Source organism: Gossypium hirsutum, chromosome A11 (genome assembly GCF_007990345.1).
Source record: "Gossypium hirsutum isolate 1008001.06 chromosome A11, Gossypium_hirsutum_v2.1, whole genome shotgun sequence".
In the NCBI taxonomy this organism is placed as follows: domain Eukaryota; kingdom Viridiplantae; phylum Streptophyta; class Magnoliopsida; order Malvales; family Malvaceae; genus Gossypium; species Gossypium hirsutum.
In genome coordinates this window covers 49260136-49276983 of record NC_053434.1, presented here as the reverse complement: position 1 = coordinate 49276983, position 16848 = coordinate 49260136, and the positions used below count along the sequence as shown (strand labels likewise).

General features: G+C 31.1%; 1 protein-coding gene and 1 long non-coding RNA gene across 2 annotated transcripts; both read right to left on the bottom strand.

Annotated features, from left to right (window-relative positions):
* Positions 1 to 7190: 7190 nt before the first annotated feature.
* LOC121209956 (uncharacterized) lies at positions 7191 to 8526 on the bottom strand. The gene is made up of 2 exons (XR_005905214.1): positions 8406 to 8526; positions 7191 to 7953 (listed from the first exon to the last, which is right to left on the bottom strand). It is a non-coding gene; the product is annotated as an uncharacterized lncRNA (long non-coding RNA).
* Positions 8527 to 10977: 2451 nt separating this feature from the next.
* On the bottom strand, positions 10978 to 13782 carry LOC107913415 (peroxidase 17). Its single transcript, XM_016841989.2, has 3 exons — positions 13374 to 13782; positions 13075 to 13266; positions 10978 to 11724 (listed from the first exon to the last, which is right to left on the bottom strand). Exons 1-3 carry the CDS (start codon positions 13569 to 13571, stop codon positions 11143 to 11145), a joined length of 972 nt encoding a protein of 323 aa, XP_016697478.2. The 5' UTR covers positions 13572 to 13782; the 3' UTR covers positions 10978 to 11142.
* Between the last annotated feature and the right edge of the window lie 3066 nt (positions 13783 to 16848).

Here is a 16848-nt window from a genome sequence, read left to right as displayed (position 1 = left end):
TGGTCAAATTGGTGTATGTTTTGAAATGACCAAAATTGATATGGTTGTTATGTATCAATTATGTTATGTTTTGGCATGGAAACAAGTTAAGTCATAATCAGTTAAATATGCATATGTATAGGTGATTTGGTTGATGCTATAGCCATTATGTTTTGGCCTGTAATTATGGTATATATATGTGACGTTATGATAGTTGATTTTATAGTCTTTATGACGCGTAAATGATGAAAATTGAAATGGTATTTAAAATGTGTGTAATGGAATGTTCTTTGACATGGTTGAATATGGTCATTTTGGTATTTGGAATGTAGTGGACATATATGGCTAATGGTGTTAAATGTCAAATGGCCAATTTGGTATTTTTGTTGTGAATTTGGTAGGTAAATAAAGTGGTAAGTTTTGGCATAAACTTAGTTGTAAGTTGATTGAACTTTTGGCTAAACTATGCATATGGTTATACATGTTTAATTGTTTTGATTGAGGTACTTTTTGGGCATATTGGTTGTATACACATATACCTTATTGGTTTAGCTTATAGATGTATTATTTGATGCATTTTCAATGTTTGTTACATGTGGAAAATTGGTGTTAGGTGCGTGTGTGTATGATTGTGTGAGAAAAACAGCTTGGAAATGGTCTATTTTTTGTTCACACGGACAGGGACACGGGCGTGTCTCAGCCGTGTGTGACACAAAACCATGTGACACGGTCGTGTGTCCCCTATAGCTTTCAAAAGGTTGTAAGTTAGCCAGTTACACTGCCTGGCATGTGGGCATGTGAGGCCACTTTGAAGGGTACAAAGCCTGGCACACCGGCCTATGGCTTGGCTGTGTGACCCAAGTCAGAGAGTTTCACGGGTACGGACACGGGCTGGGACACGACCGTGTGCCCCTACTTTGAATGCCCACACAACCTAAGACATTGGCGTGTGTCTCAACCTTGTGTGTCACACGGCTTGGCCACACAGCCGTGTGACTCCTGCAGTTTGAAAATTTTCATCTTTTTCCTAAAAATTTTATATGTTTTCGATTTAGTCCCGACTTGTTTCTAATGTGTTTTTAGGGCCTCGGGAGGTATAAGGGACAATATGTATGTCACAATATGTATGTCATTGATTGGTTTTGCTATGATTGATGTTATGAATTAAACTGTTTAAAATTTTGTTAGTTTTAAACGTAAACTCCAATAATGCTCCGTAAACCTATTCCGGCGACAGATACGGGTTAGGTGTGTTACAATTTGGCATAAATTGAATTTTGTTTGGCCACAATCGATGACAAATTCAAAATGTATGGAATGGTTTACCTGGATATTTGAAGAAAATTCTTCTAACCAATGTCAACTTTTTTGTTGTGCTTTGTGGGTAATTTGGATAGAAAGGAACAAGTTACTGAATGAAGGAAAATGAAAATTAGGACAAGCAATAGTAGATTGAATTACGAATTACATATGAGAATTGGATAGGATAAGGAAAAAGTTATCTAGTAGTGGATCAGGGATTAAGTGATGGAGAATACTAGAGCGGTTGAATCTCAAAATAAATTTTGATGTTGCTTCTAACAAACAAGAAAGAAGATCATGTTCAGGGATTGTGATAAGAGATTCAAATAGAGGGATTCTAGGGTCCAAAATGGTGCTAAACAATAACATACCTTCGGTGTTTGTCATGAAAGCTCTCACATGTGTTCAAACGGTTCAAATGAGCTTGGAAATGAGTTTATTGGTGGTGAAAGTTAAAGGCGATGCACTGTCAATTATCAGGAAGAGTCAAAATAATGGGTTGGACAGATCAACAATAGGTGCATACATAAGGGATATTCAAAAATTGAAAAAGATTTTCAGATATGGTTTAAACATACTCGAAGAATGGCAAATAAGGTAGCACATGCATTAGCCACAAAAGGTTTGAAAAAAGGGGAACATTTTTACCTGAGAAGTGAAGTGCTTGTATATGATGTGTTCTTGCTGGAAAATGACCAAAGATGGGTAAGAACGTTGGACTAAGTTCCCTTTAGAGAAATGGTTAAAGTTGAATAGAGATGTCGAAGAAGATGGAGAGATCAGAAACGTAACACCCCTTACCCACGTCCATTGCCAGAATAGGGTACAAGGAATTACTGGACTCAAATGCATGCATACAAACATTTCTAGGTTATAAAATTCCGTTCAAATTTAAAAATTTTCAATTTCTATCTTAAAGTCCCTTATATGGGCCTACGAGGCCCAAAACATACATTGGATGTAGTTAAGGACTAAACCGAGAACTTTCGAAACTTTTGAGACACTAAGAAAATTTTCATATTTTGGAGAGTAACATGCTCATGTGGGCAAACCGTGTGGTCACACACACCCGTGTGGTTCAGGACACGCCCATGTCCTTCACTCGTGTAACTCTCTATTTATGATGTCATCACCCATTTAGGGTCACACGCCCGTGTTCTAAGTCGTGTGGCTATCTGTGTGGATGATGGTTAGGCTATTTACCAAACCTTTTTCCATCCAAAAACACTTGTACACCCATACTAAGTTTATCAACACACAACATGACATTTTTAGGCATCCCAATAACCACAGCATGACATTCACACACTATTTATAAATCACATTCAACATGCACAACCACACACACACTTAACTAATTATAACATGTAACTTACTCAACCATTCACATTTAGTATTTTCCACACATAATTATCACACATTCACTCATCCAACCAAAACAAGCATGCACATCCATGTAATGCTTCATCATAGACTTATAACATAGCAAATATTGGCCACATTAAATGGCCTTATACAACAATGACTTTCAATTAGCATAGGCCAATATTCTAGGCCAACTCATAATATCATGTACACAATAACCAAATCCCTATACATGCCATACACTTAATATGCTAGAAAATCATTGATACCTGTAACAACCCAAATTTTAAGGTCATTGGAAAAGTGAGTTTTTGGGTCTTCGATTCTGAAAATTAGAATAAATATTTACGAAGTTAAGTGAAAGGTTAATTAGATTTTAATTAAGTAAATTTAGCTTAATTAGGGTTAATTAAGTATATGGATTAAATTGAATAAAGTGTGAAAGTTTAATTATTAACTATAGAAAAGTCAAAGAAATAAATTAGCAAATAAGCCTTATGTGACAAATGTGTGGTAAGTATAAATACATGTGTATAATTTTAATTGGTACAAATGTATGAATATATATGTATTTACTTAATATTTAAGAAATAATAATTATAATTTAAAATATAATAATAATAATAATAATGATATAATATAATAGTTAGAATAAATAAAAGAAATAAAAAAACATAAAAAAAAGGAAAAAGAAGGGCACGAACAGAACAGGGAAAGAAAGAAAGAAAAATGGAAAGAAAAAGAAAGGAAAAATAGGGTTTTAAGGTTCAAGCTTTAAGTGGTAAGTCAATTTAATCCCTTTTCTTGTAATTTTGGTGTCTATGAAATCTTAAGAAGAAATACTATTTGAATTTTGTTGAAATTTAGAAAGTTATTGAATTTTTAGGTGTTGATTAAGTTGAGTGAATGGAAGAATTATTGGTTTAATTGATAGAAATTCAAGTTAGAAGTGGGAGAAGGATTAAATTGTAAAGATAGATATAAGTTTTGTTATAATAGGAACTAAATTGTTTAAATTGTAGAATTAATGTTTTATGCTGAAAAATTTAAGAGTTGGAATGGTTTAAAGTGATAATTGAATGAAAATATAGAATTTATTTTGAAGAAAAGAATGGTTATGGTGATAGGACTAAATTGGAATTTAAGCAAAAGTTGTGTAGAAATTGAAATGTGTAAGGTGATATAGTATGTTGATAATTTTTAAATTGTTTAATTTCTCGTAGCCAACGTAGCGCCAGAAACATCGTCAAAAAAGGGGAAGGAGAAAGTGAACGAGGATATCGAGTAAACTCGAGAATTACGGTTTGTATTTCTATAAACTATGCTTAATGATTTAATACAATGTAATTGTTATTTTAATAGTTAGAATTAGAGGTGTGCATGGGCCGGGAGGACCGACCTGGCCCGAAGGCTCGCCTAAAATGTAGGAGGGTTTGGGCAAAAATATAGGCCCGAAAAATGGGCTTGGAAAAAAAGTAAGGCCCGTTTAAAAAATGGGTCGGGCCTCGTGTAAGGCATTTTGGCCCGAGCCCGGCCCGGCCCTGCCCAAATTTACTAAATGAAAAAAAACTATTTTTTTAATATTATTTTCTTATTATTTTCTCCCTATTTTGCTACTATTTTAATATTGTGTTGCTACTATTTTGTTGTTATTGTTTAGATATTATATAAAACTTATTTTATTGTTAAATTTTCTTATTATTTTAAAGGCATTTGCTAATTTTTTTATTATTTTAGAGGCATTTGCTTGTTAAATTGTATTTATTCTAGTGTTATTTAAGTATACATATTTTTTAAAATTTATTTTCAATTTTTTGAGAAAAATTTATTTTGATTTTTTTAGTATTTTTGATGGTTTATATATATTTTAAAATTATATAAAAATAATATAAAAATTAATATGGGCGGGCCAGGTCAGGCTTGAGTTTTAACATTTTTATTCGGGCCGGGCTTGGGCAAAATTTTAGGCCTATTTTTCGGCCCGGGCCGGGCTTAGGCCTAGCAAACGGGCCTAATTTTTTAGTTGGGTCTGGCCCAAACCCGGCCCGGCCCATGCATACCTCTAGTTAGAATGTATAATGAATGATATGATGGAAACTATTACTACTTATGTATTGAAATAAAACGATTTGAATACCCTATTAACAGTGTCGGGCTAGTCGGATACAATTGGCATGCCATAGGATTGGAAGTGTTCAGGGGTATTCTGACTGTGTGTCGATGAGACACTATATGTGTCGACTACTGTGACTGTTTCGAATTCGTTCTGAAGAGGTACTTCGTACCTGACTATGACTGTTACTGTTACTGTTACTGTTACCCTACGGTGTATTTCGGTTTCGGCCGATGAAACACTTTATATTATCCCAGGTGTGTAGGTTGGATCTGCATATCTATTTAGGTCCGAATTACGTTAATAAGGGTAAATGAAAGTACTAAAGACTGTTTACTATTGATTATGTGACTGTGACTGAAAGATATTGAGTGATAAGAAATATATAAATATATACATATATATGAATTGCTTAACTACATGAAAGAGTTATGAAATGAATGTATAAGGCTTTAAGTTACAGTGTATATACATGGTTTATTATTGTTTTAAGTATTAGTTTATAGAAATACCACTGAGTGTATACTCAGCGTACGATATGTTTCCGTGCACAAGACTAGGTACGAAAGAAAGCTAAGGACTCAGCATCCAAGCCAATCCCGAACTCAAAGTGGTGAAGTACCTTTCTTTTGGTAAAATGGCATGTACCTAGGTTGTTAAGGTGTTAATTTGTACATGATAGTGAATAATTATAAAAGTTGTTGAAGCATGGTATGAAATATGCATATTTTGGAAGTTAAACTTACATGAGTTTGACTAGTATGATAATGTAGTATAATTTTGATATGAATTGTGGTACATAATCCTTAAGAGGTATTGAAGTGAATGAATGAATATTTGCTAAGTTTGAATGGCATAATGAATGATATTTGATTTAAGAACTATTAGTAAATGTTTGGGTGTGAATTAGTTGTGTTTAGCATGTGAAAATAGCTTTAAAAAGGTTAAAAATCATGTTTTCACACGGCCAAGTCACATGGGCATGTGCTCAGGCCGTGTGGCTCTCTATTTATGTCACACGGGCTGTTCCCACGGCCGTGTGTGCAAGTCAGATCTACCTACAGCCTGGCCCCACGGCCATGGGAACCCCAAGGGCTGGCCACACGGCCATGTCCCAGGCCACACGGGCGTGTGCCCCTATCTTCAAGGAAAAAGTTCTAAAGTTGCTAGTTTAGTCTCGAACCACTTCTAAAACATGTATTGGGCCCCGTAGGCCCATATTAGGGACTTTATGATGAAATTTGAAAAGAATTGATTTGGAATGTAAAATTTATGGTTCGGTTTTGTATAAATGCTAGTGTATATGTTTGGTAATGTCTCGTAACCCTATTCTAGTGACGGTTTGAGGTTAGGGGGTGTTACAATACCCACCAATAGCTTGTGAGTGTGATAGGATCTCCGACGACCTCCAACTCGAGCTAGCATCTATGACACTATAGGAAAAAAGGAAAGGAAGAGAGAGTAAGCATATAGCTTAGTAAGTAGGTATATAAATAATAAATAATTTATTAACATGCTTTTAACAATCCTCATAATATGTTCTCAAGATAATGCAATCATAATTGCAAAAAATTTCCACTATTCACTTATGTTCATATCAAGTTGTCTGTGAGAGTTATAGTCACTAAATTATTTATATCTTGAGATATAGAACTCTAAATTAAGTTCCAATAATTTTTCCTAAAACTAGACTCACATATCTCCTTACCATAAAATTTCCAGAATTTTTGGTTCAGCCACTAAGTACAGTTTATTCTTTAAATTCGTCCCTGTTCTACTGTCTGATAGTTTCAACCCTTCTTCACTAAAAATTAATTATCACCTCGTACAGGACTCAGATGATATTCTCATTTGATTTTTTTGAAAATATATTCATTAATAATTTAAAAAATATAAATTATAACTCGTAATTATTTTTATACTATTTTTAATGATTTTCTAAAGTCAGAACAAGGGATTCCGAATTCATCTTGACCCCATCCCACAAAAATTTAAACATTTCATAATATGAAATTTTTTTGCTTACTTCTTCTATGTGAAACTAGACTCAATAAGATTTAATTTCATATCTTATTCAACCTCTATTTCAATTTTCATAATTTTTGGTGATTTTTCAAAGTTATACAATTGCTCCTATCCAAAACTATTTTACTGCTAACTTTACTCTTTCATGATTTCTTTGTATTAACATCATTTAATCATACATAACACAAAAGCATATCCTTAATTAGCCATTCTAATAGCTAGTCATTATCAAATATTTACATGCCATTCATTGGCCAATTTAACCTATACATCAACAATAAAACTTAAACTTATCATGTCTCAATTTAATTTGGCCTAAAAGCCTCACACATGATCATCAATCAAATTTACCACCTATTTATACATAGACTTATAATCACAAGGTCATCACAAGATAATTTTCATAGGTAGGACTTACTCATTTACATTATTACCAAATGTCCCATATACATCGAATTCATTACTCATGAATTTTGCGTACATACCTGTACCCTTTCAACATGATCATACATTGTCATTTATTTGACAAAATCTTTGGATTTACCCGTTGAACCTCTTGGGATACCAAGGATACTCGGGAAAACTTGTACATGATGTATTGTGCCAATTCCATGTCCCAGACATGGTCTTACATGGAAATCTCATATCGATGCCAATAGTCCAGCTATGGTCTTACACGATGCCTCATGCCAATGCCATGTCCTAGACATGTCTTACACTGGCTCACATAACTATGTTGATGCCATGTCCCAGACATGGTTTTATACTGGCTTACATAATGATGCCGATGCCATGTCCTAGACATGGTCTTACACTGGCTCACATAACAATGCTGATTCCATGTCCCAAACATGGTCTTACATAGTTACATGTATTGACATGGTCCAACCATGGTCTTTACCGTCAATTCATAACATGTTGTAACTCGATCATGCTCAACCCTGCATTTCTCTTAATTTGATCTTTCAATACGATCTCGTATTTTTATATTATTCATGATCCAATAATAACATATGAAATAATACATGATATCAATTAAACATTTAAACATATCAAATTTAATGCTTATTAACATACGAACTTACCTCAGTATGAAACGATGAAATAAGTCAATTACTCTATTATCTTGCTTTTCTCCCGATCAAATTCCGAATTTCATCTTCCTTGATCTATAACAACATATTTAATTTATTTATTCAACATGCTACTCAAATTATCCCAATTTCACATTTTTTGTAAAATTATATTTTTACCCCTATACTTTGTCATATTTACACTTTTGCCCCTAGGCTCGTAAAATGAAATGTGTTCAATTTCTTTACTACCCATGCATAGCCGAACTTTTTTCATGCTTAGGGCAGTCCACATTTTCCATTATTTACAACTTTTACAAAATGACCCATTTTAGGTGTTTTCATAAAAATCATTTAACAAAAGTTGTTTATTTAACAACCAATATTTATTTTCTTCCATAAAAATGCAGCAGACAACATGAATATTCTCATGAAAAAAATCCTAGAGTTTCAACCATTTTGCAAAATTGTCCCCTCGTTAGCTAGATTAGGCTACAAAGGTTCCAAAAATACAAAAATTATAAAAAATGATCATCAAAATCACTTACATGTGAGGGTTAGAAGCTGCTGAAATTTTCAAGCTTCCATGCCATTTCCTTGGGTAAGAATCGGTGGAGAAGAAAGAGAAGTAAAAAGATGATAGCTTTTCTTTTTATTTTACTATTATTCTACCTATTAAGTCACCTAAAGCCACCAACTTTGACCATTTTAATTTTTTTTTTGTCTCCATGTACATCCACCACTCATTATTAATGGTCTATTTACTCAATAAGGAACTCCACATTTAATTTCTTTAGCTACATAACACTTTTGACTAGTAGAATATAATTTTCACTTTTTATGCGATTTAATCCCTTTTTCGAAATTAAGCATACAACTACTAAAATTAATTCACCAAACTTTTCAAATATCTATAAAATCATGCTATAACACATAAAATAATATCAAAAATAATTTTTCCGACCTTGGATTTGCGGTTCCAAAACCACTGTTCCGATTAAGTCCAAAATCGGGATGTTACAAGAAAAGGAAGAAAACTCAAAACTCTCTCAAGAACTGTAATCGATTGAAGTCTGGTTGGGTGCCCTAGAATCTTCTTAAGCTTGATAGTGCGTAATTTTTTTTACGAATAAGCATATTAAAATTTATAATATATAACGTTGACACAGTTATGTTTATACTTCTTAGCCATATTTTTTATAAATAAATATATTATAACACTTTTATAATATGTAAATTAATTTTTTTTATAATAAACTCTTTTACATAATTTAAAAAGTAATTATGTTTATTCATTTCTTTGAATGACATGTGTCATTGATGTGAAAGGGAGTGAGCAGTATTTTCTTAGGGTCTCTTGATTTGTTTTCCTTTTGGTTTTCCCCATTTTGAATGCATTGATTAATCTTGCTTTAAAAAAAAGAGTAAGTAGGATTTCAATAATATATATTTTTGTTTTAACTTTATAAAATACACCTAAATTATTTTTATAATATAAATTCTTAAGATTTATAACATAATAAATATTTAGCCATAATCATATCAAATACTCATATGTGTTCATACTTATATGATAAAAATTTATAACTTAAACTTATATAAAAATAATTTTAAAAAAATTAAATTTGAATGTAATTACTTACATAATTATTCTAATTCTCACTATTCTCTAAGAATTGAATTTGAGTGTTCCAATTACATCAAATTCAATGGAACCCACCAATTACAATGATTATCTAAACTCTTGTCTAATTACATCTAAATCTAATTAATAGGTCACTTTTCAATGAGTAAAGTAACTATTGAAAAGTAATTTACCAAAATTCATCTTTATTCCACAGTTTATGTCAACCAGCTGGTGCTTGTGGATGACTAGCCTATATTTAAAAGCAATTGGATATAATCAAGTGATGTTTTGTCCAAATTTGGGATCATTAACAGAGTGGTAGGTCATTTTGGGAATTATATATTAGACATTGAGATAGAGATGTGAGCACCGGTAAAAAGCTTCCCAAGTTGTTTTTGTGTGGGAATATGGAAGCAAAGCAAGTGCAAGACGTAAGCTATTTAAGTGGTGGGATGGTGGTTTGCCTCTAGTTGAATTAACGTTGATGATCGTTGAGCACTCTCGATCGAGGTTGTCAATGCTGGTTGGTGGTGGAATCCAATATGCAGATCCTTGCTCAGCAAAGCTTGATTTATTTGGACCTGATATCTTCCATAAAAAGCCACACTAACTTAACCTTGTCTATAAAAACAACAAAAGGAAAATGCTACACGTAACATTTTCCATTCAAAACAGATAACCGACCCTTCGAGGTTTCTATTAGCTAGAAAAAAAAACCCTAAAAGAAGAGCCTAGGCTGTAATCTTCTTATTGCTTTCTTGTTCAATTTGTATCGTATTTCGTATGGTTTGAGAGATGAAATTAGAGACGAATCGAGGGGCTGCATGGGACCCAGTTTCCTTTACAATAAAAAATTGTTGTTTTAATATTTTAAAATTTTTTAAGATTTTAAATTAGTAAAGGTAAAATTATATTTTAATCTTTTAAAATTATAAAAATTTAATTTAATCTTTTAAAAATAATAAAGATATAGACTATTAAAAATTAAAATTTTGACTCTCTTAAAAAATTTTCTCACGAAGCCTTGGGTGAAACTATTTTCTTAAATACTACCAAAACAAAAGTATATTAATTTTTTTTTCATACAGTTAGTTAAGTGAAAAAGTAATATAAAAAAGAGAGAGAAAAATAAATCATTTCAAGTATAAATGATAAGATAAGAGAATAAAATATTTATGTAAGGAATTTTTCAAAAGTTTTATTTTTTCTCATTTGTTTCAACTCTATGGATGGAAAGAAATAAAAAATATATATTTTTTCTATCTTTTTTTTATTTTACTTTTTTTTTATCATTACAATTTATCTTACCATGCAAAGCCTTAACAATTTTATGAAGCTTTTTCGGAAAATTATTATGTTGTTTGAAAAATTATTTGTTACTTCTTTTAATTAGTATGAATATATCAATTTTAATTAAAATTAATTTATTTAATATTATATAAGGACACATAACACCTTCTAATTTTGAAAGTGGACAGTTGACACCCTCACGATAACCACAAAGACTAAAGAGAAGTCATTGATATTTGCATAATTCCCTATTTCAAGTTCATTTTCATTAATGTCCCTCATAAATAATCTCAGTTCTCATTGAAATTTTATAATCTATTAATAGCAGCTTCACGTACACAATCAAATTACCTCCTTCAAGATTCCAGTTATACATCCAAAGCCTGACTATTCACCACCCTGCAATTGGTTCTTATCTCACCACCCTTCCCCGACTGCAACTCACCCATCTTCAACATTCCTTCTACGAATGCCTTGAAAAACTCATTTTCGTCCTTGCTAAATAGCTTCACATACTCTCTGGTCTGTGGGAATGTGAACAGAGTTTGATCCGAATTCAGAAACCCTCTCCCTGCAACCAAGTCCTTGAAATACTGGTTATCAAACAGCTTGGGTGTTGCATCCAGATCTCCGGTCACATTCTCATCTCCACCAAGTGGGCAAAGCTTGTCAAGCTTTTCTCTAAACCCTGGTTCGATGGCAGGGTCAGGCTTGCCGGAGCCTGATTGGTTGTAGAGCCTGAACATGATTGAGAAACACCTTGCTTCTCCAATGGAGTGTGAGCCTGAGAGGGCTACCAGATCCTTGACGGATAGATTGAATTTGGTGAAGAGATCGATGAGAGAAGTTGCGTTAGCTCTTGGGCTTGGCATTATGTTGTCGGAATCCTCTTGACTGGCTGTCAAGCTATCTTTTCTTCCTAGCCTCACCACCCAGTCGGGTCCCCCTGCCTGCATTAACTCACACTCCAACCACATCAGTTCCGGTGAAAAATCAGTGGGGGAGCCGGGGTCCCCAAAGATTTTCATTTATCACTTTTATAATTTATAAAATTTTATAAAGATCATATATATACTCTATTAAAATGGTAAAATTATATTTTTATTATCGTAAAATTATACAAATTATACAATTTAATTCTGACCTCAAAAAAAAATTTCCAACTCCTCCACTCCATTAGGTGAATTACACAAAATCATAATGGAGAACCCAATATATTTCTCGAATTAATATAATTTATATGCTATTAAAAAGAATCAAACAAAGTTAATATTTACTACTTAAAATAATATAAAAATTAATATTTTTTTCATTTACATTTTTATTCCAAACAAAATAATTTAAATTTAGATTTATTTAATTATTTTTTAATAATAAATGAGTTAATTTAATCAGATTCGTATCCTAAGTCGAAAGTCTCTAAATTGTAAAGCAAAAGGCTTAGAAAGTTACTAACAAAGTTAGCTTAAAACAAAATACAATTAGTAATATCTGCTACTGTCAAACTTCCAAGGGTTTTTTCACTCCACTAAGTAGAATTAATTACTTGATAACCAAAAATAGAAGGATTAAGAAGTTAGGATAATCTAGAGGTTCAAATCCCTACTAAATATATATGTACATGAGTTGTAGTCCAAATTTAAAAGATTTTAAGGCTCAAGAAACCTATATTAATATTAATATCTTTTTAGAATTAAATTTTTAGAATTCAGTGCAAGTCAAATTGAACAAAAAATACAAGTCGTATCCAAGCCGGACCAGATCTGTTGGGCTGGGAGGGCCACAAATGAGTAAACCCAGCACATGCAATCTTTTTTCTTTTATTTTCGTGAAATTTTTTAAGATTAAAGAAAATAAAATGAAAAACGGCTATTGGGGAAGGCAAAAAGAGGGAAAAGCAAGTGGACTTAACAGCTACAATACTATAATTACTTCGTAACTGATGACTGTGAAACGTTAAGTGCAAGAAATGTTACTATTTTTTTATGGAAAAAGTAATGCTACTATTGTTTTAATTTTTGTAACATCACTAATCTTTGCTATTTTTTTGAACATTAAGTGGAAAAAAATATTCTTCTTACAAAAGCTGGATGGGGCTAAGATTATAATAATTTATGGCAATATTTTAAGTTTATCAATCGCCCTAGTTGACAAAGTTGGGACAAAAGGCGCCCATTCATGCTGAATTTCTGGCAAAATGTTTAACATATAGCTTTTTATATAAATAAAAAGAAGAAAAAGTGTTGCGTATATTTTTAAGAATAATAAAATAGGAAGATAAGAAAGGTAGGAATAGTTACGAGAGCAACAGCATCTCTGGCGGCCATGATTATGATATCCGCACAAGAAACGATGCCCGGACAAGCCTTCTCCAAGGCTTCCTTCACCTCATACACAACCTCGAATGATCTTAGCGAATTTATATTGGAAAGAGCTAGTTTTTCCCCAAGCATGTTTGGCGTATCATCTAGCAGCAAAGAAGCATCACAACCCTGTAACACACAAAGGGGAAGAAAGGCAAACAAATTATTGGTAGCTTGCCGTATTAAAACATATATGTGTAGTTTTTTTTTTTTTGGGTGAAAAAAGGTTTTTTTACATTAACGAAACAATCGTGGAACTGAAAGCGCATGACGGAGGCAACGCTTCTCGGTTCCCTAATCATGGCCTTCATCATCTCATATCTCACTATCGCTTCTGCTTCTGGACATGTTTGAGCGTAAAACCCTGGTCGGAGAGTCTCTGCGGCCGCCATTGTCACTAGTAGGACAAACAGCACTGAAGGATAGAGAGACATTTTTTTTTTTGAGGTGAGGGACTAGGGTGGATGGGTTTGTCTGAAATTAATAGACCAACTTAGGTTTTTCTGAATGGCTTCTTAAACTTGTTGAATGTATTATATCGTGGAGCTATGGGTGGGATATGATAGTGTTGGTTGGTTTCTATATGATAAATCTTTTTAACAAGGGATACGAGATGTGAGTTGTTTAAAGATGGAATTCGGAACGGATGTGAATTTAAGATTTAAATAGATGTTCTTTTATCATTTGATGTACAGAGAGAACAATGATAAAGAAAAATTACTACAAACTTTTTTCCTATAATTCTGTATTTTTCAAAAATTAAGAAATTAATTTATCTATTTGCAATTTAGTTTCTTTTACTTTTTTTTAATTTTAAGATTTAATTCCAATGCTAATTTTTTTATTAAATTTATTGTTTTGATATTCTAAAATAAAAAATTACTCATTTAATAATTATGTAATTAAAAAATATTTTATATTTAACCTGAAATTAACAAAAAGTAATTAACCTAAATTTAAAAATTAAAAAAACAATTATATTCTTAAAAATAAAAATACATAAACTAAATTCTTAATTTTTAAAAATTACTAACTATATGCGTTTTTTAACAAATTCTTTTCTTTTATAAGTTTATATCAACTGAAATCCAAAAAGATTTTGTATGGATAAGACAAACAGTACTATTCTCTCTATTTAAGAAGATATTAAATTTGGAAAAAAATATTTTTCCTATTTTTAGTGAAATTTTTAAATTTTATAAATAGAGTATCTTATAAATATAGTAAAATATTTTTAAAAAATAAATATAAAAAAATACATTTACTTTACCGATATATCAACCACTAACCCAAAAAGTAATACCATTTATTTTAATTTCATCAGAGTTACTTTTAAACTAAAATGAACTGAAAAGTGCGATAATGCAATTACCATAGTAAAAAAACGGATTGATAAATTTGTTCAGTTATCTAAACTAAAACTACTCTTATGGTAGATTTACTATGCGAATGAAAAAAATAAAAATATTTATGCAATGATATTTTTAAAATAAAATTATTGTAAATAATAATTCTGATCGTTCGGTAATTTTTCAATAATATGGTATAATAATTTATTTGAACTTTTAAATTTATAAAAAAATTATTTTAATTTTTTATTTAATTTTTTTAATTTTTTTAGTCTTTAAATTTATATTGTTTGTCAAATAACTCCAAAATAAATAAATAAAAATTAATGTTTATTAACTTTACCGACGTGATATACATGTGAATCCAACATCAATAAATAATTATTTTTTAAAATTTTAAAAATTCAAAAATATTATTATATTTATTTAAAAAGTATAAAAATATATAAAAAATTATTTTTTAATATTTTTAAAAATTAATTAATTGTTAACGTGGCAATTTACATGCAGTAAAATTAACAAATATTAAATTTTTCATTCATTTTAAGGTGATTTGATAAATAATACAAGTTTAAATATTAAAAAAGATGAAAAATTAAATGACAAATTAAAATAAACTTTTTTATATATGAAAAGGTTAAGAAAATTATTATATTCAATTAAATTAGTATCCAATTAATTTATAACATTAAAAATATTTAAATAACAGAATAGGATGAAAAAAAAATCCATTTAGACAAAATTGAAGATAAAGAATTAAAGAGAGAGGGCAGATAATTTTCTTTATTTATTGGGTGAAAAATGATGAGATTGTTGAGAAAGCATTTGCATGGTGTCAAAAATTTAGAGGGCTTTTCAGCCTTTGTCACGACCAAAAGAGGCAAGTCGAACAAATTGGCTAAAAGTGCGTGAGATAGTGGATAATATTAAACGCAATATAAATTATATGATATAAAATAATGATTTTGTCGAATAATATAAATTTACAAATGCGATTACGACACCCATATCATGTGTTCATCTTTGTTGTTTTAATTCTATTATATATTATAAGAATATGTCTTAATTTTGTTAATGTTTTTTTTTAAGTTATAGATAATTAACATTAACATTAACTGTTATATGTTTTGTGTTGCTTTCTTTTATTTATTAAGTACTTTTTATGAAAATGTTAAAATTTTTGTCTTACATCAATGTTTTTTTTTGAAAAGATTATATTTTATAAGAATTTTGAGGCATATTCTCAATAGGTAAAGGTGGAAAGTTAAATCATAAAATAATGGTTGCATATTTTACTCCATGAGACCTTTACACCGGTATATAATATGCTCAAAATGGTTGTGTGATAAATGAGAAATTGACGCTTAAAATAAGCTACTTGAAAATATTGTTAGGACAAGTAAAGGCTTAAATCCCATATTGGTTAAATACAAAGTATGATATGTGTTTATATATATGAACTCTCTTGAAAAATAATTCAATGACTAAACTTGTAACTTTGCCTCATGTGCAAGGGGATGTAAACTTGATAGGGTTAGGGTGCACACCATGTTTCACAGGCCTTAACATTTCGTAAAATCCTTATTCTTCTTTCAGATTTAAGCTTTTATTTGATTTTAATTTTGATTAGTTTTTAGTATTTGATTGTAACACCCCAAACTCGGCCCAGACGTTATGACCGGATCCGACATGCCACATCGAATCGTTCAAAACATTTTATATTGTTGATCTAGAAAAACTTACTTAGTGTTTTAAAAGATAATTTCATTATAGGTTAAAGTGAATGGAAGCTGTGCACCAGGTAGGAAACCGGAAAAGGGGTGGTGAGTCTATCGGACTGCTTAAGTACCAAGCTCCCTTCGGATCCAATCCTAGACATGCATATCGCCATTGCCACACCTTAACGTCATGGATATTTCTAGGAAACCGATTTGATTAAGTCATTTTTAGGAAAAGTGATTAATTTTGGAAAATACTTTCATTGCGGAAGCTTTGCTTGTTGTCGTGTTATTTTGAAATCAATTATTGTTTTGAAAACGCGCCCTAAAGCTATCCAATTTCAACAGTTAAAATAAGTAATACCTATCTTAGTAATACATATTAAAACCATCAAAAATAATTAAGCGGACTTATTACATTTAAAAACCCAAAACTTCAAACGTAAATAAAAGGATGTCCAGTTCACCAGAAGAAAATCAAACTTTCAGAACAGGTGGCCACTCCGAATTCCCTCACAGCTCCAAGCCCACTATGGTTGGGGATTACCTGCGTGGATGAAAATAAAATGGGTGAGTTTGGGGAAACTCAGTGTAAATTAACCCAACCATAGCCTATATCAGCTCAAACCACAGAAATAGAATAA

Coding starts and splice junctions, on each gene's coding strand:
- LOC107913415 (XM_016841989.2), bottom strand. CDS start 13,571: ATGTCTCTCTATCCTTCAGTGCTGTTTGTCCTACTAGTGACAATGGCG. Junction 13,267..13,373: donor TCCACGATTGTTTCGTTAAT/GTAAAAAAACCT, acceptor TGTGTGTTACAG/GGTTGTGATGCTTCTTTGCT. Junction 11,725..13,074: donor CCAGAGATGCTGTTGCTCTC/GTAACTATTCCT, acceptor GAGTTAATGCAG/GCAGGGGGACCCGACTGGGT.